This window comes from Magnolia sinica, chromosome 4, assembly GCF_029962835.1.
Source record: "Magnolia sinica isolate HGM2019 chromosome 4, MsV1, whole genome shotgun sequence".
Classification (NCBI taxonomy): domain Eukaryota; kingdom Viridiplantae; phylum Streptophyta; class Magnoliopsida; order Magnoliales; family Magnoliaceae; genus Magnolia; species Magnolia sinica.
The window spans coordinates 36,492,895-36,518,155 of record NC_080576.1 but is presented as its reverse complement, the minus strand read 5'-3'; the positions used below and the strand labels follow the sequence as shown (position 1 = coordinate 36,518,155).

The window sequence follows — 25,261 nt, the reverse complement described above, 5'->3', positions numbered from 1 at the left end:
AACAACAAGATTAATGTGTTGCACAATTGAGAAATTCTAATAGATTGAACTAACAGAAAGTTGTCTAGAGACAAGTTTGGTTACAAGCTTCTGAATTTATCAAGACTTTGATTAAGTATCACAAACAAGCAGAAGCATTACAATCTACGAGAATCTTCGAGAATGTCTGATCAGGATAACAAGCAAAGGACCTCATATTAACACAAAATCAAACAATTAGTGCCAAAAAAGAACACCAAGTACCCATTCACATAGTTCACAGATTCATGATCTTAAATGCCAAAATTTCCTTTGAAATCTAAGACCATTTTTTTTCTTGGAATGTGGTCTAGTCCCTATACCAAAGTGGAATCAAGCAGGAGTACTGGACCACAGCTAAATCTTCAAAAAATTCTCTAAGTTTTGGTCTATTCAGTTAAAGAAAAGAATCTTCAATGAATGAGCACATACTACTAAAAAACCACCCTATCATCGTATTCAAAATGTTGCTAAAACTAGACTGATCTCACATGCTTGACATTGTTCTATTTGTAACCATATATTATGCGTATTAGTGTCCATATTAAAAGCAGTCCTTCTATAGGACATAAACACATTGTCACATAGATTTTCTATTGAATCTGAATGCAGTTGATATAGACCCAAGAACTTGTTCTAACATAGTGAAATTAGACATTTCAATTCTAAAGGAAGGAATCCTTTAACTTGTTACGAATGTGTAAAGCTTGAACTAGTGTCAAATGAACAAAAGGAACAAGTACGAAAGGAAAAAAGGTAATGTCCATCGTGGAAACAAAAAATAATTAAATAAATGCAGAAGTCCATTGAAACAAAAAATAATTCAATAAATGCAAACATAAAGGATATTCACCTTGAAGACCGTGTAAGGTTCATTTATTTCGATGTCAAAATCTTCTGAACAATTAAGGTTCTTTGAAAGAATGTCAATGGGTTTTATACGCCCTTCACGCAATCTAATCTCTGACCTAATTTTGCTTTGATCAAAATGGAACTGTTGGATAAAAATGTTAGCAACTGGTAAGCACAGATATCTTAGTGAATGGCTGGACAAAGACTGAAATATTACAATATATCAAAAGCAATAATGTCATGGGTGAAAATAAGAATATGGGCATCCAAGACTTTTCCATTGATACCTCCTCTTCTTTCTTCTCCCAATCCTGGAACTCAGCCCGAGCACGTTCCCGTGCCAACATTGCCTACAATAGCGCATAAACACAGTTATATCACATGGACCGATAGCTTAGTTGAAACCTATGATGCATCATGAAAGATAGAAGATTTAGCTAACCATTTCCTCTTCATGTTGTGCTTTTTCAATTGCTCTTTCCTCCCTTCTTTTCTTCACTTTCTCAATCTCTGCCTGCATCATGAATTTGAATATGAGTACACTATAATGTGATCTTAAAGAAGATTGACCCTCATAGATATAAAATAGAAGATACCACTTGCAATAGCATGAAATGTAATACTTGGCCACAATGATACTTAAGATCGTATAGCGGGCGCGCGTGAGTTAAAACAGCAAAGAAACATGGAACCATCTGAATTGCATTGAAATCATCCAAATGAAAGGTTTCACATGAACAACTGACCGCATACCTAGCTAGTCAAACTTTTAAAGAAGAGTCATTTGATTGCTCAGCTTTACATTTATATATAATAAAAAAATTTTAAAAAAAAAATAGGATGGAAATATAAATTCAAGATTCTTCTACTTTTTCTTTTGAAAGACGGTATAGTATAAATTCAAGCTTAGTTGTGAATTTCTGTTGCTATAATATGTTAGTGATTGAAATAGAAGGAAGCATGTATCCTCCTTTTTTGCTTTACTATATTTTAATTATCAATAAAAATTGAGATATAAAACATCCCATATAACACCTAAATGGAAACTTAAGCCGAGAAGGCATAACTACTCAGGAAAGATACTACTGGGCCATAAAGTTTGCTTCCCTGTGAAAGTCAAACACTGAAAAATGTCAATTTCTGCAACATGCAAATTATCCCATGAAATGCATCTGCAATGCTCCATGGAAATTTGTGGGCATAACAAATAGTGAATCGCACTCAACAATCAACTCAGAGACAGGATAGAACCAAATGTAGGCAAGGAATCCCGTGCATGATAGCTCGCTCCACCTCTTCAAATGTAGAATCTAGAATGCCAAAGGACCGATGCAGGCTAAAAATCATCATGAATATAACCAAGCCGTCACAAATACTCAACAAAAACCAACAAATGCAATGGCTTCTATTCCATTTAAATAACAATAAAACCTTCAGATAAGGGCATGTCCTAGTTTTCAGAAGACTTAACATGATGGTTGGCACTTACTGCAATGACAGGGCTATTGCAAAACAACATCACCAAAGATACCTCTGTAGAAGTCGAGAGAGATAGAAAAGAAGAGAAGAAAGAGAGAAAAGAAGGATGGGAGAAGTTAGGGACCCATCTCAGCATCTTAGATAATGGTTTCCAACTTCTTTATCTTTCAGCATTGAAGTTCACTAGAAAGATGAAATAAAATTATCTCGAGTTATCAAATGAGCTTGATACTATAACGTGTAATACTTCATATGTAAATATGCTCACAATGATTATTACTTTACATCCATATATACACCCAGCTTGATATCCAAGCTGGCAGTGTAATATGGTGTAGGCCCGGGATCAAGTCTTATTACCGGCATTCGGTGAGTCAGCGACACTGACGCCCTACCAAAAAACATAAAATACATATTGATAGATAGACCAATGTGAAATGAAAGCCACATGTTGACCCATTATCTACGTTAAGAGCTAGGCCATGTAATGAATGTAACCTCAGCAAATGTAAGACTGCCAAATACCAAACCAATGCATTAAACATTGGAGAATAACTAGTGGGACTACAACATCAATGTAGTCACAGTACCTTGCGTTGGTATTAATCAATGTAATAAGACCAAAAAGGACAGATGACCAAAGAATAAAATGCACTAAAAATTGATGATAAGATCATAAAATAATTTTGGAAAGCAATGATCATTACAAAAATAATAAAAATAAAAATAAAAAAAAAAAATCATTTATTAAGAACCAGAAATTTGTGATGTTGTAGGGTAAGTTTTGGAAAAGTAATTATCAAACATATGTTCCTTACAAGCTCCTAGATTACCTGGGATGAGATGTTATATTACGAGATACATTCAAAAAATACAAGCTTCCCAGTAATCATGGTAAAAATACATACCATCCTTTCTTTTTGTTTCTTTTTTTCAGCTTTGACTGAAATCTGTTCTACCGTTAGACCTTGACCAACATCTCGCTCTATCTTCTTCCGCCAAAAAAACCTGCCACAAATTGCACAGTGAACTTACAAGAAGACATAGCAAAGATAAGAGTATAACCAAGAAAACCCACCACCAGTAAGAATAACCACACCAGAAAATAGCTTATGCAATGTCCAAAACCAATGCGAAACACTAGACACTAGCTTCCATGTAGGAAATAAATGCTTGAAGAAGAGTCTGTCTAAGTAACACAAGGAAAGGGAATCATAATCTGGTAATCAGCTTTAGCCCTCATGATTAACCAGCCAATTAAGAAAACTAACATGTCATATTTCTTCTCTACACAAGGGCCCATGAAAAATAGAAATCACAATCCTTTCCACTTAACCTTTTTTATTAAGGTATTCCATAATGGTAACAGTGGCCGCAACAGCCACCAACAGGCCATAACGGCTGTTATAGGTTAAAACTTATTTTGGCTCTGTAACAGACCGTTATGGGGCCATTATGGCCGTTACAGGACTTTACAAGTCAATTTTTCTGTAACGGCTGTTACAAATTACCACTGTTACCATTACGTAACAGTCGTTACAGCTGTTACGTAACTTTTTCAGGATATACCTTGTTTTTTAAAGACGATAAGAACTTTGTTTAAGAGAACATAAAAGTAACAAAACAGAACAACAAACGGCCAAAGAATGACGGCTATAGATATGAATATCGGTGTTGTATCAGCCGATACAACCATATCATATCCGTATTGGCACAAGACGATACCCGATACAGGGCTGTACCGGCCGTATCGCCCTATATCAGCCAATACAGGGCGTATTGTCGCCAATATGAGGCCAATATGGGCCAATAAAAGCCCAATTTTGAGTTATTTTTTTTCAAAATTTCGCTCTACCTCCTCTTCTCTTTTATCATTTAAACCATGGAGGAAGCTTAGAAACTCATTTTAGGCTAGATTTAGACCTATTTTGGGATAAAAACAAATGTTTGAATGGGATTCGACAAAATAAATAAAATAAAAATAAGTGGACCACTATGGGAAATTTTGAAAAAGAAGGGTAAACCTTCACTTTCGTTTTATATCTTCATCTTCTTTTTGTTGTATTCAATGTAATGGGCCCTAATTAACCAAACCATGCTTGATTTGTGTTCAATTAGGGTCTATTTAGTTGACCTTCAACAAGTCAAACGGACAGACAACATTCTCATTAAAGAATGGTCCAATACATCATCATATGCATGTCCAAAATATTAAAAAATAAATAAATAAATAAATAAAATGATAGATTCTTGAATGTCCTATTATTCTCTTTTTTTCCTGGTATTTTTCTTAATTGGATTCGATAGAAAGTAGTCTATGAATAAATCCAGATTATTTTATTGTGTACCAGATCTAAATGACTAGCATTATTATTATTCCTAAATGGTAAAATTCATATATGTGGAAAAGAAAGAAAAAAAAAAACAGAGAGAGAGAGAAGAATTATTTTTATGGTAAAAAATTCATTCATCTCAGTTATTCTGCAAGAAGAAAAAGAAAAAACAAAGGGTCCATTGAATTTAAAGTATTCAGTTTCACCGATAAGATACTGAGACTTCACATTTGGAATAACATTTTTTTCCATTGTCGGTATTTAGGTTCAAAGCCCTATGAGCTCTACATCTGGAGGATCTACATCCAGTGAGAATTGAACCTATGAATTTGCCTATTATGAGTTGGGCGCTTTAACCATTTAGCCACGGATGCTTAACAGGGATCATCGTACAACACGAATAACCAAATTCCAATTGAAATGAAATCTTTAGGAGGAATCAATAAAATGACATCAATTCAAATCATGGATCTTCGAATTGAGAGAGTTCAAGAATTCTCACTATTTCTTATATTCATGGGAGAGATTCGAATCACTTACTCCCCCGCAGTAATCGAATGTGAATGGATAAGAGGTTCGTGGGATTAATGTGAGAGGGTAGGGATGGCTATATTGCTGGGAGCGAACTCTGAGCTAATATGAAGCACATAGATACAAGTTATGCCTTGGAATGAAAGACATCCAAATTCGCTTTGTCTGTGAACGAGGAAGGTATAAGTAATGCAACAATGAATCTCATGAAGAGTTTGATCCTAGTTCAGGATGAACATTGGCAGCATGCTTAAGACATGCAAGTCGGACGGGAAGTGGTATTTCCAATGGCAAACGGGTGAGTAATGCATAGGAACCTTCCCTTGGCTTAAAAAAAAATTGACTGATGTGATCTATTATCAATACGCAAAGCCCGTTTTGTATCATTTTTTGACCAAGATGATACGTTCCCCACCCCCCTTGGATACCAATATTCAGAACCATGATGATGATCAAAATGAAAGAGTAAAAAAAACAGCAGCCAAGCAGCGAGGCGCTATTATACGCACATCATCTTCTGCCGACAATGAGAAGACTGTTCCTAGATGCGCCACCTTTAGCTAGATGGTCCACTTTGAAATTGGCTAGCCTAGGAACAAAAGAAAAGGAGACATCATGACCAGCACACACAACATGCACTTCCTTAATTAGATTGGCCACTCTGCAAGGACAAGGATTTCTGCCCCAGGAAAAAGCATCACCCGAATTGCCTTCAATGATTACCAGCCCATTCACAAAATTTATAGCGAGCTTACACACTTGAAGAAAAGCCGCAACTTCAGAGCATAATTAAAGTCAATACTAATAGGGCCCAAAAAAACTACGAGAATCTCAGCGCAATTATCACAAAGAATACCCAAATGCGCCCAGGATCTCCCCACGAGCAACTGTCAAAATTTACCTTAAAAGGCCCTGAGGGGAGAAGGAATCCAGGAAGCATTTATCCTAGGACTGCCAACGGCTGAGAAGGAAACCATACTATCCTGAGATGAACACCGATGCAAGAGGCCCCTTGAATCTATGAAAAGCCGCCATTGATTGGTGAATAGGAATCCCCACCAGAGATCTAACTAAAGACCTAACAAGGGAAATGCCATTATATTCCAACACCTAAATCCTTCTACCAAATATACACCTTCTGAAGCAGATCAAGCAACTGCACCAAATTGGAAATCTCAACATCTTCGAGATTAGGGCAGAACAACGGGCACCAAACTATCCATGCCACAACCACTGAAAAATCCTGATTGTTGCTGGCAATGGAGGTCTCCCAAGGGAACATCAAAGCACCAAACATCAAGCCAACGCTGCACACTTACACCTGATCTCCATACAGGAAAGACAGACCTGTGGATGCAGAACATATATCCAGCCCTTCTCAGAAGAGAATCCTCCCCATGACTCAATCTCCAACTCCACTTGCCGAGCAAAGCCAAATTCAAGGTTCTGACACTCCTTAAACCAAGGCCTCTATTCAGGCAGAGACACTCCTTTCCACTAACTTTAACATGAATGAAACTTCATCTCCGAAGGTAAGAATCATACGATTATTTCTTCGAATCCAAGTATCCCATAAATAGAACATTTTTTAATTAAAAGTAAACCATTTTCCAAAGAATTCTTCGCGTTTCACCAAAGGGCCCACTCATCGAACCCCCAAAAGAGATACTTGGCAAATCCAATGGATTTTTTTTTCAAGATTTCCCTGGTTTCATGCAATGAATGAGGAGATTGGCCCCACCACTGCATCTCAGAGCAAAAGGTGAGACCCACGATGCCTACGATGACAAAGAGAGCCCCAGATACACACATGTTAAGTCTGATCAAATTATCGGTCCCAACAAGTCATCCAATCAGATTGTGCACCCACATGCTGGCACTGTTCATATGTGAATGGAACTTCATCTCTAACAATAAGAATCATATGATTCAGTCGTTTGATCCAAGTACCCATAGATAGCATACCAAACCACTCTCCAGTGAATTCTTCCCTTCCACCAAAACAACCATCCATCCAACCTCCAAAGAGATTCTTGGGACATCCAAATGATACTAAGTCTGAGAAGCCTCAAGATTTCATTGACGTTGCACCATGAATGAGAGATGATGACGGACCATTTACTTGCCTGTTTTACCCACAAAGCACGTATTTGTTGGCTAATCTAAGCGAAAATCTTATGCACAGCTATCGTCCAGCAAAAGAATTAAGCGGCATGAGCTTCCCTTTTTACTGATACAATCTCCCCCAAACTTGTGATCTAAGAGTCAAGGCCCCCTGAAGCAATAGATCCAACCATCATATCTCAAATCAAGTGATGAAGCCCAAGATGCATACATATGAAAAGGAGAGCCCCATATGCATACACATCCAGTCTGATCAAATCAGTGGGCCCCACAGGTGGTCTGATCAGATTCTGGATCCACACGCCTGCAGTGTTCAAACATATCCATGCATGGGGTTAGGATGGTTATCATAGCCAAGACATCAATGTTGAAACATGCCCTGTTTTATCATTAGCCCTTCACAAAGTGTTGTTGACCGTGCTCACAATTATTGCTTCTCTCTCTCGTGTGACTTTAACTTTCAATATAGAATGTCAAATTTCATTGCAATTAGTTTCTTCCTCGATCTTGTTGCATTATTTTGGTGTTAGAGCAATTATGCTCTTGGGAGGTTTTTTCCCTTTATTTTTCTATTCTTTTTCTCTCTTCCTTCTTTCCTTTCTTAGTCCCAAAACCTATCTCCTAAGGTGTCGTTTGGTCAAGGTGTCCCGTATCGGTATAATTTAAGTCTTGAAAACTTAAAGCGCTGATTTTTGGTACTTATAAGAACTGGAAAAAATAAAAAAATAAAATAAAATAACGTTTGGTAATTGGTATGAAAAAAGTTCTGGTATCTGAAAATAAGCGCTTTTTTTACAAATAAAAAATAAAAAATTAGTAAAACACAAATTACAAATGTCTGAAAATTGGCAATTTGTCATATTTGCCCATATTGTCCCAATTTGGCACAAATAAAAAATAAAAAATTAGTAAAACACAAATTACTTAATATTTGCCCATCTTTTGTAGAGTCTGAGGCAAAACATGTTATTCCCATGCCTCCAAATTTGGCACACCTATGCCCAATCCCATAAAATTTTAATATTTTCCCCACCAAATAAAGCCAAGTAGATGAATAGTCTGGATCTTTCATGTTTGCCATGTGCAATGACATGAGTTGATTATGTAATGAGGCAAGTAGGTGATAATACAAGTGTCAAGTGTAGCCTTTTAGTTGTGTGATCAAAGTGCTCTAGTGAGACGGGCCACACTATGGACCATTCACCATATTCTTTTTAATAGAATAATCATAACCCTTCAATTGGTGTCATTAGGGGACAAACACACCAAGTGGGTGATAAGAAGCATTGTTCAATGCTCTGTGGACCCCCACCATGTTGTTTGTGTTTTACCCAAGCTGTCCATCCATCTTGCCAGATAATTTATTTTCCATCCAACTTGTTGAATAGGTCACACAGACCTAGATGAAGAGAAAACACAAATACCAGCTTGATGCAAAACTTTCCCATCCCCAAGGAGTTTTTAAGGGTGAGCATTCAATCACCATTGTTTCCTGTCGTGTGGTTCATCTGAGATTTGAATATGCATCATATGTAGGTTCATGCCCTAAAATGGTTTGGAAAAAAAAATGAATGGAAGGGATGGATAAAACCTAGCCGACATGGCCGCATGCCTTTTTCAAATTGAGTTTGTACATCATGCCACTTTTCTTCTCTTTATAATTGGGGTCAATGATGCAGGACATGGAAATTAAATATGATATGCAAAATTTCAAGCTTAATACCATACTAATTTAGAAACAATCACCAAAATTCCAAATCCTACATAAAGTCAAGTGCATTCAACAAGGGGGATCTACAAGGGTCCAAGCCTACACATGCTAGGGCTGGATCAATTAAAATTATAGACCAAATAATGATCAAATGAGAGTAGATTCATCCACACATGCAACAGATTATTTTCCCAATCCAAGGGATTCACATGTTTCAATTTGGGAAACCCTAGGGTTGTAAAAGGGGAATAGAACTTGGGATTTAGGATAACCTAGGGTTAGGGAAACAAGACGAGAGAGGAATGAAATAGAGGAGAGAGACGAACCCGAAATGTACCACACGTGTGGACACCAGCAGAGTCCAGACGCACGTGCGTGGGATCCTGCACCCACGTGTGTGGGGCCCACGAACCCAAAAAAGGCAAGCTTGGGTCTGGTCGGCCAGAGGTGGGCCACACACACAGACCAAATTTCAGGATGATCCGACGTCCGATCTGCGCACAGTGCTCTGCCGAAATTTCAGCCCTCCTGCAGGGCCTGATTCTGCAAATCTGTTGTAGAGGAAGGATTGGCTGCAAAAAGATGTGGTTTTGAAGCGTGGATGGCTGTGGGAGATGATGAATATTGATGGTAAGAGATGGGGGCGATTTGAGATGGGTGTGGCTTCGCACCACAGTAGTTAGCCTTTCGAAGAAGGGAGAGAGCTACAATCATGAGATCCAATGGTGGAATCCACATGACGATCAGGTCCACTCTAAGTAACCAAAACACAATCTTCTGACTAGGAGGCCCTCCCTAGACGTCGTCATCGATCCAGATCGATGGTGGAGCCCTCCTCCTCCTTGCGTACGTGCATAGGAGAGGCGTGTGTGTGCGCGAGATGTCCCCATCAACTCTTCCCGATTACAATGATTTCGCCACTGGCAAAACAAAACTCCTGAACCGCTCCAAGATGTTAGGATCAACTCGTTGAAGCTCCTCCCCAGTGAGCCACGTACTATCTGAAGCTGGGCGTGACTTCCACTTAACCAGGTACTTTTGAAACCCGTTGTCCGACGTTGATACTATCTAATGGTCCAGAATATCCTCTATCTCCTCTCTAGGTGTATGAAGGGAAGGTATGGGAGGTAGAGGCTGAGAAGAAGGGTCGGGAAGAGGCCATGGATCAAAGGAAAGGTCTGGAGAATCAGGATGGTTAGGCGAAAGGCTGGACAATGTATCAGGGGTCCCCTGAAAAGCAACTAGATCCTTCACATTGAATGTGGAACTAATTCCCATGGAAGGTGGAAGATCTGTTACATACGCATTGGGACCATTCCGTTTTATAATTTTGAATGGTCCAGCGCTACTCGCATGTAATTTCTGAACGGCTCCCTGAGGGAACCGCTTTGTCCTGATGCGGACCATCACAGAGTCCCCAACGTTGAATTCCTTGAAACGTTTATGCTGATCTACAGAAAGTTTGTAATGTTCATTACTAGTAGTGATCTTTCGCTTGATTTCTTGATGTAATGAATGAATGTGATGCGCAAAAGACTCTGCAGACTCTGATGGCCTATGGGACAGTCACATAGGGACAAGATCAATAGGCTTCCTAGGTTTATAACCAATAACAACTTCAAAAGGACTTAAACCTATGGACCTATTGACAGAACTATTAAATGCAAACTCGGCTATAGGTAGTACGGTGTCCCATGTCCTGGTGTACTCCCCCACTAAACATTTGAGCAAACTCCCTAGGCTCCTATTAACCACCTCAGTCTGACCATCAGTTTGAAGGTGGTAGGCAGAAGAAAACTGAAGCCTAGTATTTATCATATGTCATAGTGTCTTCCAAAAATAACTCATGAATCGCACGTCACGGTCAGACACTATGGTTTTTGGTAACCCTGTGAAGTTTGACGACCTCACTAAAGAACAACTTGGCAACATGAGATGCATCAGAGGTCCTAGAACAAGGAATGAAGTGGGCCATTTTAGAAAAACAGTCCACAACAACAAATATGGAATCATGTTTCCGAATAGTCTTGGGGAGCCCAAGCACGAAGTCCATACTGATGTCCTGCTAAGGGATGAATGGATCTAGCAAAAGTGTGTATAGTCCCGTATTTTTTATTTTATTTTTTTAGCTTTACCAGTTGACAAGTACGACATTACCCTATAATTTTGACCACATCTCGCTTGAGGCTTGGCCAATAGAACTTATCCTCCACTGGGGCAATGGTCTTATCTCGACCAAAATGACCCGCGACCTCTTCTGAATGTAACTCCCATACAAGAAAATCGCGAAGGGAGGTGCGCGGTATGCATAAGCGATCACTCCTAAACAAATATCCGTCTAAAATCAAGTACTCACTGCTAGCCCCTGACGGACTCTCTAACAACAACACGTACACAACTCCAAAATCTAGGCACTCGAAATAATCCTCCTTGACACGCTCGAGGCCCGTGACTTCGACACTCATGGAATTGAGTAACACAACTCGACGACCCAACGCATTGGCAGGCTTATTCTCTATACTGGCCTTGTGCTCAAGTACAAAAGTATACTCTTAAAGGAATTGGACCCACTTGGCGTGCCTAGGGTTTAATTTCTTCTGAGAGTTCAGATATCTCAAGGCCTCGTGATCTGAGAACAAGACGAATTCTTGCGACAATAGATAATGACGCCAGTGGTGCAGTGATTGCACTACCACATAGAATTCTTTGTCATAGGTGAAATATTTTTGCTTCGCCTCATTCAGTTTCTCACTAAAAAAGGCAACAGGGTGCCCTTCCTGGCTAAGTACTCCTCCTATGCCGACTCCAGACGCGTCGCGTGCGACTTCAAAAACTTTCAAAAAATCCGGAAGTCGCGTGACTGAAGCTTCAGTCATCTCTGACCTTTTATCTCCTTGAAGGCTTTCGAGGCTGCATTCGTCCATTGAAACTCTCTTTTTAACGCAATCCGTGATGGGAGCCATAATTGAATTAAAGTCTCAAATGAACCGCCTATAGAAGGTGGCCAAGCCGTGAAAGTTGTGCACCTCGTGAATATTGCGGGGTTCAGACCACTTGACAATGGCTTTGACCTTCTCAAGATCCGCTGATACACCCTCAGCTGACATAACAAAACCTAAGAAGATAACACTACTAGACATAAATGCACACTTCTTTAGGTTGGCATACAATTTCTCGACCCTAAGGATCCCACAAACTTGCCTCAAATGGTTGAGGTGTTGTTCCTTAGTTATGCTATAAATCAAGATATCATCAAAGTAGACGACCGGGAACTTCCCCATTAAGGGTCTCAACACTTGGGTCATCACACACACGAAAGTACTTAGGGCATTAGTCGGCCCAAAAGGCATGACTAGCCACTCGTATAGCCCGTCCTTCGTCTTGAAGATCGTCTTCCACTCATCACCAGGGCGTACACGGATTTGGTGATAACCACTTTTGAGGTCAATTTTTGAGAAGATAGTAGCATTGGCCATCATGTCCAACATGTCATCAAGACGCGGTATGGAAAACCGATACTTGACTGTGATTTTGTTGATGGCCCTACAAACAACACAAATCCTCCATGTGCCACCCTTCTTAGGTGTAAGAAGGGCGAGCACGACACATGAGCTCATGCTCTCTCGAATGAAACCCTTTTTCTAGGAGCTCATCAATCTGTCTCTTCAACACTGCATGCTCCTTTGAGTTCATTTTGTAATGAGGGAGGTTTGGTAGAGTCGCCTCAGGAACTAAATCAATGGCATGTTGTATTATCCCTCATAGGGGGGAGCTCATCCGGTAGATCTTCAGGAAAGACATCGCGGAACTCATCCACTACCGAAATGGCCTCAGTGGATAACTCTACGCTAACATCTGGTGCACTCTCCTTAGCCACAAGAACGTACACTACCGAGTCCGACTCAGTCTCTCGCTTAAAGTCTTTGGCATTTAAAATATGGAGAGGCTTAGACTTGGACATCGATTCCTTCAATTCTTTTGAGCCGCTCACACCACTCTGTGTCGTGGACTCCTTTCCAATCGTAGTCTTGGGCGGAAGTGGGTTTAGCTTAACTTTCTTGCCCTCAAACCAAAATGCACACACATTCAAACGACCAAATATGGTGACATCCCTGTCATAGAGCCAAGGCCCACCCAGAATAATATGGCCAACATCCATGGGAGCAACATCACACCAAAGTGTCTTTATATGATCCAAACTGAATAGGAACAAGACAACGGTTTGAAACTGGAATGAAAATTTCATCAACCCAAGACACTCTATAGGGTTGAGGATGGGCTTCAAGCTTCAAGCCCAAACGGCTCACAGTGCTAGTTGATGCCACATTGGCACAACTACCACAATCCACGATCATCTTACATCTCTTTTCACCACATTTTGCGTAAGTATAAAAGATCATGTTGCGGCGCCAGTCATCAGTATTCTTGGCTTGTGCAAAGGCGCAACACACAACTGCGAGGGTCGCAGACTCTTCCGCTTCCTCTTCCTCATCACTAGGGGTTTCTACTGGCTCATATTTTTCGCCTTCACTATCACTTTATGGGGGCACTACTTCTACTTGCCCATCAATAAGGAACACCTTTGTGCCCTCTTTTATGCCACACTAGTGGGCAAAGTGACCTAACCCCTGACATCTAAAACACCTAGTTGCCTCACTTTTGGGCGAACTAGACCCAACAACCTCTTTTCCCTTATCATTCCTGGGCCTAGAGTGAGAACCACTGGAAGGCTTGTGTTGATATCCAGCATTGGGCTTAGCCCCAGAAGGGTTGGCCCTAATGCCAGAATCACAAAACTCAAACCGCCTTCTCATAAATGCTTTGAGGTATTGCTCGACCTCTAACACTACTTTTTTTTTTTACACACGCGCACACACCCCACACACTCACGCTAGTGGAATTTCACCACCTATGGGTACTCGAACCCTTGACTGTTCAAGAGTGTTTATGTCCTCGGCGAGCAACTCTCCTAATGTCAGAACGAAGGCCCGTCATAAATCGAACAAGAGTACGAGGTCTTCATCAACTTCACATCGAGTCAAGTACTCTTCGAACTTTTCAATGTATTCAACAACACCCATGGAACCTTGTCGAAGAGACTGTCATTCCTCAACCAACCTCAAGTAATAAGAGAAAGGGAGGTACTTTTCCTTAAGAGTTTCTTTAATTTCTCCCCAATGGACTATTGGGGGCTCCCTCAACCTTTCTTTCTTTCGCTCTACAGTAGCCCAAAACCTCTTTGCTTGGCCCACGAGCTTCATCTTGGCGAATCAGACTCGACGAGTATCCGACATATCATACCACTCAAAATAGTGGTCCATATCCGCCACCCAATCTAGAAAAGCCTTAGGGTCCAAGTAGCCATCAAACCTAGGGGTCTCTACTCTAACTCCCTTAAGGAGTTGCGCATCTGGGTCATAATGATCATGATGCCCCTCGCGGTGTGAGTGCACGGGTACGCGCCCATGACCAATTCCTTAGCTACCTCCATTCCTTGGTCTATCCTCCTGACCACCTGCCTGAGATTGGGCATCTTCCCCAATGGTGGGGTTTGCTCAGGAGGTCTCTAATTGGGTAACGCGCACATTAAGTTATTCAAAGCGTTGGTCCGTACGTTGTTCAAGCGCCTACCCAAAGACTCAAACTGTTAGGTTATATTGTTCATTGACTCTTGCAATTGCTCCATGTTTAGTGTAGGGTGCAAACAAAAAACACGACCAGTACGTGTGGGCATACAACTACTCAATTCAAAGACCCTCTAACACAACTATATGTACCTAAATGGGACTAAATGATCCTATTGGACTCTATATGAGGGAAACTACACAATGCCACTAAATTCCAGCAACCTAACTGCCTAAATAGTCTGTCAACAGAAAATTCAACCAAGAAATTTAGAGATTTTCTGACAACAGAAAATTCAGCAGCCCCTAATGTGAATGATGGGTCCTAAACAACCCTATATGATGAGATTTAATGCAAATTAAACATGAGTAGACTAAACCCTAAACATGCAATGCAATCCCCTATGAAAAACCTAAGCTTTGATACCAAATTTGATGCAGGATATGGAAATTAAATATGATATGCAAAATTTCAGGCTAAAGATCATACTAATTTAGAAACAATCACAAAAATTCCACATCCCACATAAAATCAAGCATTCAGCAAGGGGGATCTACAAGGGTCCAATCCTACACATGCTAGGGCTGGATCAATTAAAATTATAGACCAAACAATTATCAAAGGAGAGTAGATTTATCCACACATGCAAAGGATTATTTCCCCAATCCAAAGGATTCACATGTTTCAATTCGGAAAACCCTAGGGTTGTAAAAGGGGAATAGAACTTGGGATTTAGGATAACCTAGGGTTAGGGTTAGGGAAATAAGACGAGAGGAATGAAATAGAGGAGAGACAAACCCAAGATGTACCACAAGTGTGGACAGCGGCAGGGTCCAGACGCACATGCGTGGGATCCCGCCCGCACGTGTGTGGGGCCCACGAACCCAAAAAGGCAAGCTTGGGTCTGGTTGGCCAGTGGTGGGCCACACACCAAATTTCAGGATGATCCGACGTCCGGTCTACGCACAGTGCTCCGCCGAAGTTTTAGCCCTCCTACAGGGCCTGATTCTGCAAATATGTTGTAGAGGAAGGATTGGCTGCAAAAAGAGGTGGTTTTGAAGCGTGAATGGCTGTGGGAGATGATGAATATTGATGGTAGGAGATGGGGGCGATTTGAGATGGGTGTGGCTTTGCACCACGGTAGTTAGCCCTTCGAAGAAGGAAGGGTTTCGCACCTAGCTAGATTTCCACAACTCAGAGAATTAGAGAAGTAGGAAAACGCAGAATTTTATTCATAATCTTCAATGAGAAAAAACCTACAAGGGGTTACCTATTACTTGGAGACGAAGTAACAAAAATAACAACTAATCAAAGCAATCTAAACCGTCTATGATATTCCTAATAACAACAATAAGCAAAACTCAAAGTACAAGATCATCCAGAATAGTAGGCCACGATCATGAGATCCAATGGTGGGATCCATATGACGATCGAGTCCACTCCAAGGAACCAAAACGCAGTTTTCTAACTAGGAGGCCCTTCCTGGACGTCGTCATCGATCCAGATCGATGGTGGGGCCCTCCTCATTGCGTACATGCCAGGGGGGGGGGGGGGGGCGCGTGTGTGCAAGATGTCCCCATCAACAAGGCACCCAGGTACCATGTTGACGTGGAGAAGTTCCCCACCATGATGTATGTGGTCCATCCATTTGGTCATATTATTTTAAGGTATGAACCTAACAATGAGGCAAATCCGAAGCTTAAGTGGACCACACATTGAAAACAGTGGGGATTGAACACCTACCATTAAAAACTTCTAGGGGGGCATAGAAATTTTGGATCAAGCTAATATTTGTGTTTTCCCTTCATCCAAGTGTGTGACCTTATGAACAGGTTAGATGGCAAATAAACATCATGGTGGCCCCTAGGAAGGTTTTAACGGTGGACACCATTGTCCCCAATATTTTTTGTGGTGTGGTCCACTAGAGCTTTGGATCTGCCTCATTTTGGGCTCATGCCATAAAATGATATGGCAAAATGGATGGACACTGTGGATATAACAAATACATTATGATGGGGTCCACAGAACTTTGACAAGTGTTCTGTAAACCAGGTCCTTTGAAAGCTTCCACGAAAATCACATACAAAAGGGCAAGGTTGTCATTTATAAAATATTTTAAGAATATTTTCGTCAAAAGTGACCAAAGATTTTGATGCAGGACAATTAACCACTTGCTCTAAAAGCTCGAACTGTTAGAGTATGGCGAATTAATCCCTGTATCTCATAGCCCAGGCCCCACATCTCATGGGTTAGGACCTCGGCCGAACCCCCTTCGTGGGCCCCAAATCACATGGGCCGCCCACCCCGAGTGTGTCCCCGCATCCCACGGGCTACCCCACTCGAGCCCGGTGTGAAATACGCATTACTCACCCCTGGTAAGGAGTCTCCAACACGAGACCTCCCCCGTGGGCCCCAAATCGCATGGGTCACCCACCCCGAGTGTGCCCCTGCATCCAACAGGCGACCTCACTCGAGCCCAGTGTGAAAATGCCCCTGTATTAATCACCCCCGGTGAGGAGTCTCGAATACGAGACCTCCCGCTCTGATACCAATTTAATGCAAGACAATTAACCAGTTACTCTAAAAGCTTGAACTGTTAGAGTATGGCGAATTAATCCCAGGCCCCACATTTCATGGGTTAGAACCTCGACCGAACCCCCCTTGTGGGCTCGTGGGCCCCAAATCACATGGGCTGCCCACCCCGAGCGTGTCCCCGCATCCCACGGGCTACCCCACTCGAGCCCGGTGTGTAATGTGCATTAATCACCCCTGGTAAGGAGTCTCAAACACGAGACCTCCCCCGTGGGCCCCAAATCACATGGGTCACCCACCCCGAGTGTGCCCCTGCATCCAACAGGCGACTCCACTCGAACCCAGTGTGAAAACGCCCCTGCATTAGATTTTAAACAAATCACTTGCCGCATTTTGTCTTAAGTCTTAAGTCAAGAGAGGGAAGCTTTAAAAAACCAATTTTTTTTAGTAAAAACCATTTAAGCACTTAATTTCTTGGACTTGCCAAACAGTCTAAATGAGGGAACATCATTAAAAATAGCCCATTTCAGTTATAAGTGCTGAAAATAAGTTTTACCAAACAAGTCGTAAACTAGCTTGTCATTTCAGCAATTCACCACGAAACATTGTAATCTCTATATGATAGCGAACAACCGACCAACACACCAAATGCTCCAGATCTAATGGGGAAGGATCGGTTTATCCCTATATGCAGGCCCTCCCAGGTGAGACCTCCCCATGGGCAAGCCCCACTTCGCACGGGTCCTCGAATCACAAGGTCCCACAGTGGGCCCCACCTTGTGGCCATTATGCATCTCACAGACCCCACCTCGTGGGCCACCCCACCCCAGCGTAGAGATACATTACATCCTTGGAATCACACCAAGATGTACCGCATCATCCACCTACACCGGTGAGGAGACTCGAGCACTGGGCTCCCGCTCAGATACCATTCTGATAGCGGACAACTGACCAACACACCAAAAGCTCTAGACCTGATGGGGAAGAACCAGTTTTATCCCTAAATGCAGGCCCTCCCAGGCAAACCCAAACGAGACCTCCCCATGGGCAACCCCCACTTCACACGGGTCCCCAAATCACACAGTCCCATAGTAGGCCCCACCTCAAGGCCATTCTGCATCTCACAAATCCCAACTCGTGGGCCACCCCACCCCAGTGTGGAGATACGGTGCATCCTTGGAATCACACCAAGATGCCTCCGCATCACCATATTACCTAAAAGTATCATATCCTATTTTCTACCCCAAAAGTGTCAAAGACCTGTCCACCATTCATCTAGTAAACAGCTCATCTGCAGTACTTAATATGCCCCTAAAACCTGCTCCAATTGTCCATAACTTCAGCCAAAATCTGTCCCACATTTCTACCCAAATCTGTCCATAACTTCACCCAAATATGTCCCACATTTCTACCTAAATCTGTCTATAACTTCAGGCAAAATATGTCCCATATTTCTACCCAAATCTGTGCAAAACCCAGCCCATAAAGTCAGTCTATCCTACACCTGAACATTCGCCAAACCTAACCATAGTTGGCCTAAAATCAGCATTCATACAGTCCCTATTTCTTCACCTACTTCGATTCAACCCAAAATAAAAAAAGTTGTGATACCCATTTTTATGTTCCCAAGAAGTATTTCTTCACCTACTTCGATTCAACCCAAAATAAAAAAAGTTGTGATACCCATTTTTATGTTCCCAAGAAGTGGAGTTTGATGTAGTCCTACGATGGGGGGAGGAAGTCATGATGATCTATCATTTGCACTAATTTTTTTTGGAAAGATTGGACTGGATGGTTGGCCAGTTTGAAAACATGCTAGGTTGGATGACCATCCTGGAAGGCAACAGTAAGAAGGACGATACTAACCCTTGGATTAGCGAGATGCTTGAGGAGCATCCAAAATTGGAAGTATGCATGTAGTCTGGAACTACTGCTCCTCGGCAACAACCCAACCCTTGATTGCTAGGGAGAAGTGACGTTAGCTACAGGTATGAACACAAGGCTTGTCCAAGTTATCAGTCGCCCTGATATATTCAACAAGGTCCACGGGCACTTGCAGCTCCTCGTCATCATTATCCGGATTATGTTTAAGCCACCCAATCAACTCACATGGAAAATCCGACTAGGCACGTGAAGGCGAAGATCGCAAACTACAATCGTAGTGTAGAATGAGTGATAGAAGTCCAGCCAGAAACTGTAGATGAAGCGTACCAGATTGCATTGCTGGCACAAGAGAGGCATAGTTGGGCGACAGCTAGTAATCATTTGCATGCTCCAATATCCTAAAATATGGCTCCATGCAGTTCTATCCAACGCGCCAACAACAGCTTCCAAGGCGCACCATCGGGGAGCAATGGTGGCAACTAGCCCCGCACACAGCTACAACATCATTTTAAGAATAATGGCAAGGCAGATGCACAAGAACAAAGGCAGGGCAGCTAACACTCGTTTCAAGTGTGGTAGCAAAGGACACTTTACCTCAACTTGTCCTCACAAAACCTAAATTTCTGCGAGGAATAGGAGGAAGAATGTTATGATGAAGATGATGGTGTGGATGAGGACTGTAGATCAGGGAGAGGAACCAAGTGCAAAAGATGACAATTTCACACTTGATCTACCAGAGAATATCATATTATTTCATAATTAGGCACATTCTTGCATCATTCAAAGAAGTGGAGGAAGAACATTAGTTGCGAACCAACATTTTCCACGCGCGTGTAGTGTGGAAGATTAATGAAGGTTATCATAGATGGTGAGAGTAGCAAGAGTATAGCTTCGCAAAGCATGATCGACAATTGGAAGCTCAAGACAAAAGCACCCTAAGCCATATAGAGTTGCTTGGGTTGATGAAACTTCTATTGGCAATGAACAAGTGATGTTTGGTAAATTTCTCTCAGGTCGTATAAAGAGAACGTCCAGTCACCAGTGTGACATCATACTTATGAAAGTCATACATATACTATTGGGTCGACCACGGTTAGATAACAGGAAAGTTCACCATTCCAATCACCGGAATACGTATACCTTCACATACAAAGGTAAGCATATTACTTTCAAGCCAATGCAGGATGATAAGCCCTGGGAAGAAGCCGCAGTTTCGACATTCATCGAGAAGAAATAGGATCAGGGAGTCATGTGTGCATTAATTGGGTAAGAATTTGAACCCGAAAAAACTCATGACACCATAACAACACCACCTGAAGTTCAGAAATTATTGTCTCAATTTCAGCATTTGTTCCAGATGTGTTGCCGGATAAGTTGCCACCCAAGTAAGATATCAAGCATGTGATCATTCTGGTACAAGGAGCTGCATTGCTCAATATACCAGCTTACTTTATGAATCTGACGGAGCACGCTAAGCTTCACTAACAGACGGAAGGATTATTATCCAAGGGCTCTATTTGTGAAAGCCTTAGCCCAGGCATCGTGCCTGCCTTGTCAACACCGAACAAAGACGGTAGTTGGAGAATGTGACTCGATAGTCGTGCCATTCTATTCTTTGTCTCGATGATACATTGAACACGATGATGAATGCCACGATTTTCTCAAAGATCAACTTGAGGAGCATCTATCATCGAATTGGGATTCATCCAGGTGATTAGTAAACAACATTCAATCAAAGGATGGGCTATGAGAGTGGTTAGTCATGCCTTTCGGGCTAACCAATGCGACAAACACCTTCAGTTATGACACAAATCCTTCGGCCTTTCATAGGCAAGTCTGTTGTTTTCTATTTTGACAACATCCCTGTCTATAGCCGTTTGCACGAGGACCATAGTATGCTTCTTGAGCAGGTGATGAGGGCTCTAGTGCCTTTATGAGTCCTAGCGTGGTTTTTCTAGGATTTCTTGTGCATGTTGATGGATTTAGGTCGATCCAGAGAAGATTCGAGCAATTGTTAATTGGCCTCTCCTAGTAAACATTCATGAAGTTTGAAGCTTCCATGGCTTTGCCACGTTCTACAAGCAAGGTATTCCATAATGGTAACAGTGGCCACAACCACTACCACCGCTACCATTACAATACGGGTGGTAACGGTCGTTACAACTTTTTTAACTTTTTTTTTAATATCTATTTCGGCTCTATTACAGGCCATTTTTTTCTATAACACCACCCATTACAGACCATTGTTTCTATTAGGATCGTTTCGGCCCCACAACGCATAACAGTTGCCAACTTTACAAAATTGTTTTGAATATCGTGTCTACAAGAGGTTCATCAAGAACTTTAGCTCTATAATAGTTCCTTTATTGAATGCATGCAGGCCAGTCCGTTTGAGTGTCTCAAAGTAGCAATAAAGGCATTTCAAGAAATCAAACAAAAGATGGCAGAAGCTCCAATTATCAAACTTCCGGATTTCGAGCAAGTATTTGAGGTTCCTTATGATGCATCCCATGTAAGCATTGGGATTTGGGGGTGTCCTCATTTACGAAGGACATTCGATGGCCTTTAGCGAAAAACTCAATGATGCATGAAATAAATATTCTACCTACAACATGGAGTTCTATTTTGTTGTGCAGGCCTTGAAGCATTAGTGTCATTACCTCATTCATCAAGAGTTTGTGTTGTATTTTGATCATAAGGCATTATGTTATTTGAACTCTCAGAAGAAATTAAGTGCATGAAATGCTAAGTGGAGAGCTTTTATTGAGGAGTTTACATTCAATGAAAAACAATGAGCTTTGTGTAGAAAATAATAGCAAACGTGCTTAGCCAAAAATGACATCTCGTCTACTTTATCAATCTCTAATCTTTGTTGTTGGTTCAAGCAACTCAAAAGAGACTGTAGCTAATAATGATTTTGATAAAGTATTTTTATCACTCTCTATAGGCTCAAGCATTGAGTACCCAAGATATAGTTTGCATGATGGATATTTTTTGATATGACGTTGTCTTCCTAAAGCTCTTTGTGAGAGCTTGTGATATGACAACTCCAGTCAAATTACCTCGGTGGTCACTTTGGGATCAAAAAAGCGACAACCCTAGATGAGGACCACTTCTATTGGCTAGGTTTGAAGAAAGATGTTGGGATCATTGTTCCGCAATGGCAAGCGTGTCAATTAGGCAAAAGTAGCAAGAAGAACAACCATCTTTATACTCAATGCCAAATTTCCCATGAGAAGATATCATCATGGATTTCGTCTTGAGTTTACCTAAGATTCAACATGGCTATGACTCTTTTTACACTGTGGTTGATAGGTTTTCTAAGATGGCTCATTTCATCCCCTGTAAGAAAACAACCAACACTCTATAAATTGCTAATGTTTTCTTGAAGGAGGGGGCTCATCTACATGGTGTTCCCAAGACTCGTCTCTAATCACGATGTTAGGTTTATATGTTACTTCTAGTGAGCCCTATAGTCTAAAATGGGAACTAAATTAAAGTTCTCAAGTATTCATCATCCGCAAACAATGGAAGGATCAAGGTGGTCAACCACAATCCTGAAATTTTTCTTCAATGCTTGGTTGGTGACTGCATCAGTTCATAAGACCTCATGTTATCTATCATAAGCTAAGTCTGCCTATAGCAGTTTTGTGAACCATACTACGGAACTCATTTCAAAATTGCAAGTTTGCAACTGGTATTAAACCTCACCAACCTATGAATTTATTTCCCCATTCTATTGTGATTAGATAGAACTATGATGTTGAGGAACTCGTGCAACATATCAAGGAGATACACAAGGAAGTCACACGGAAGATCGCTCTTAATAACGAAAGTTACAAAGGCATGCAGTTGTTCAAAGATGTTTTGTAGAATTTAAAAAAAGGAGATAGGATCATGGTGTGGCTCAAATGTGAGAGGCTTTCAACAAGGTCTTACACCAAGACCCACTCCAAAAAATTGGGTCCCTATCATGTTTTGAAGAAACTAGGTGATAATGCATGCATGAACAAGCTTCCACCCGAAATGAAGATCTGCTCTATTTTCAATGTGGAAGACCTCACAATTTAACTTAGACATCATGAAGACAATGGCACAAAAGAATAGGCTGTCTAGAAATTCGAAATACCACACCAATTCGAGGAAGTCATTGAAGATGTTGGCAACCAAATAGCTTCCACATGTCAAGGAAGGTATCAGAAGCTTCTCTTCAAATGGAGGGGCCGACTGCGATCCTACAACACGTGGATCTCAATGGACTATGTCAAGCACATCAACCCGGAGCTCTATAAGGAGTAAATTGCCATAAACTTGACAGAGCCGAGTTCTTCAAGGAAAGGAGGTGCAGAATTGATGCAATTGCATCCCATCCCACACATGTAGGCTCAACACGTGTGTACAAGAAAAGGCCCAATTTCCTTTTTTATATTGTTTCGGTTTCCTTTCTTATATTTTCATATTGAGAAATATACTTCCATATGTTATTTAATTTTCCTATTTATTTGGTTCGTACTTTAGAGATCTTGGCTAGCAAGGAATTCTATTTTTAGACTCCCTAGATTGTGCTAGGGATTTTCTCAAGATGGAAACCTTGTAAACCTTTCATTATAAATAAGACATTAGCCGGGGCGCGGGGGTATAAGACTAGGGGGTTGCTTGCTCGCAGTGATTGCTTCTTTCTCTTCTGTGACTTGAAATTTCAATCTGGTAGGTCGAATTTTATTGCAATTATTGTCGTTCTTGATCTAGTTGCATTACCTACCCAGCCCTAAGGGCATCCAAGAACACCCTAAGAAACCTTCATCGATGAGATTTAATACTATATAAAACCAAAAAAAATAAACAAGTAAGATCTTCTAACATTTTGATTTGCAGAGAAGAAACCGAAGGCTGAAATCAAAACAATCATGATGGATTTTTCATCTACAAAGTAAGAACTTACTTTTCATTGAGGTTGGAATCACCAAACGGATTGGAATCATTAGAATAACCAGAAACCTTCTGCGATTTCAGCTTCTTATTAACTTTCAGAGCCTGAAAAGAAAACAAAAACCCAAATTTTCAGAACAAGAGCCCTAGAAAAGAAATCAACCAACACACAGACACACACAGCGAGGGTGGGGGAGGTGCATACTTTCTTCTGTGCTTTCTTGATGAGGTACTCCTTGATCACATCTTCCGATATCTTCCTCGGCGACGACTTCCTCCGCCGACCGCCGCGGCTGTTGTCAGTGCCAGAATCGGAATCAGAATCTTTGTTACGAGAGGAGCTCTGCCGATTGCTCCGGCCGCTGCTTCCGCTCTTCTTCCGGGACCTTCGACGAGAGGAAGAATCGCTGCTGCTTTCTTCCTCTTCTTCTTCTTCTTCCATCTCAGTGTCTGATTCTCTCGATCGACTTCTTCTTCTGGAAGAACTATCGTGATACTTTCTCTTGCTGCTACTGCCTTGCCTTCCCATTTACAGAAAAATCAAGTTATTGTCACAGAGAAATTACTTATAGCTGGTGTTTGGATACCTGTAAGTCAGGGCCTGTTTGGATGCCTGTAAGTTGGGTAAGTGGTAGGTGGTGTTTGGGGGAGAAAATTCACCTGTAAGTAACTTACAGGCAAATCTACCAAAAAACTGCAGGGCGATGGGGGTGAGAAGTCACTTCCCTGTAAGCCACTTACAGGCTCAACGATCGGATTTTTAAAAAGAGGGGAAGAGGGAGAAACGCACTCTCCCTCTCTGCAATCTCTCTCTCTCCCTCTCTACAATCTCTCTCTGTCTGCAACGACCGCCCTCCCTCTCTGCAATCTCTCTCTCCCTCTCTGCAATCTCTCTGTCGGCAACGACCGCCCTCCCTCTCTGCAATCTCTCCGTCTGCAACGACCGCCCTCCCTCTCTGCAATCTCTCTGTCTGCAACCCTCCCTACCTACTCCTCCCCAAAACGGCAGGGTCTGATCGCAACGTTTCCTTTTTCTGCCTTGAAAACGGTAGTCGATTCGGTGATACTCGCACATACGCGTGCTCACGTGCGCATGTACGCGTGCTCACGTGCGCACATGCGCACGTGCACACCTTTCTACACGCGTCATGGCCCTATAATCCGAACGGTCCATGTTATGAAACATCCCATTAAACCTTCAGGGACTAATTTTTATCTTATCTAAAACTCTGGTGGGCCATAG

General features: G+C 41.6%; 1 protein-coding gene across 2 annotated transcripts in view; it reads right to left on the bottom strand.

Annotated features, from left to right (window-relative positions):
* The window catches only part of LOC131243023 (splicing factor Cactin-like), a 42,739-nt gene extending 17,736 nt beyond the window's left edge, over nt 1-25,003 (bottom strand). The window contains exons 1-7 of one of the 2 annotated variants that reach the window (XM_058242078.1): nt 24,706-25,003; nt 24,224-24,539; nt 24,032-24,123; nt 3,258-3,357; nt 1,313-1,384; nt 1,158-1,220; nt 872-1,012 (exon numbers count right to left, since the gene is read on the bottom strand). In XM_058242078.1, the coding sequence (XP_058098061.1) occupies nt 872-1,012; nt 1,158-1,220; nt 1,313-1,384; nt 3,258-3,357; nt 24,032-24,123; nt 24,224-24,460 (705 nt within the window). In that variant the 5' untranslated portion in view covers nt 24,461-24,539; nt 24,706-25,003. Of the gene's footprint in view, nt 1-871; nt 1,013-1,157; nt 1,221-1,312; nt 1,385-3,257; nt 3,358-24,031; nt 24,124-24,223 lie in introns of both variants that reach the window. The other variant, XM_058242077.1, reaches the window with a different exon arrangement.
* Nucleotides 25,004-25,261: the final 258 nt, after the last annotated feature.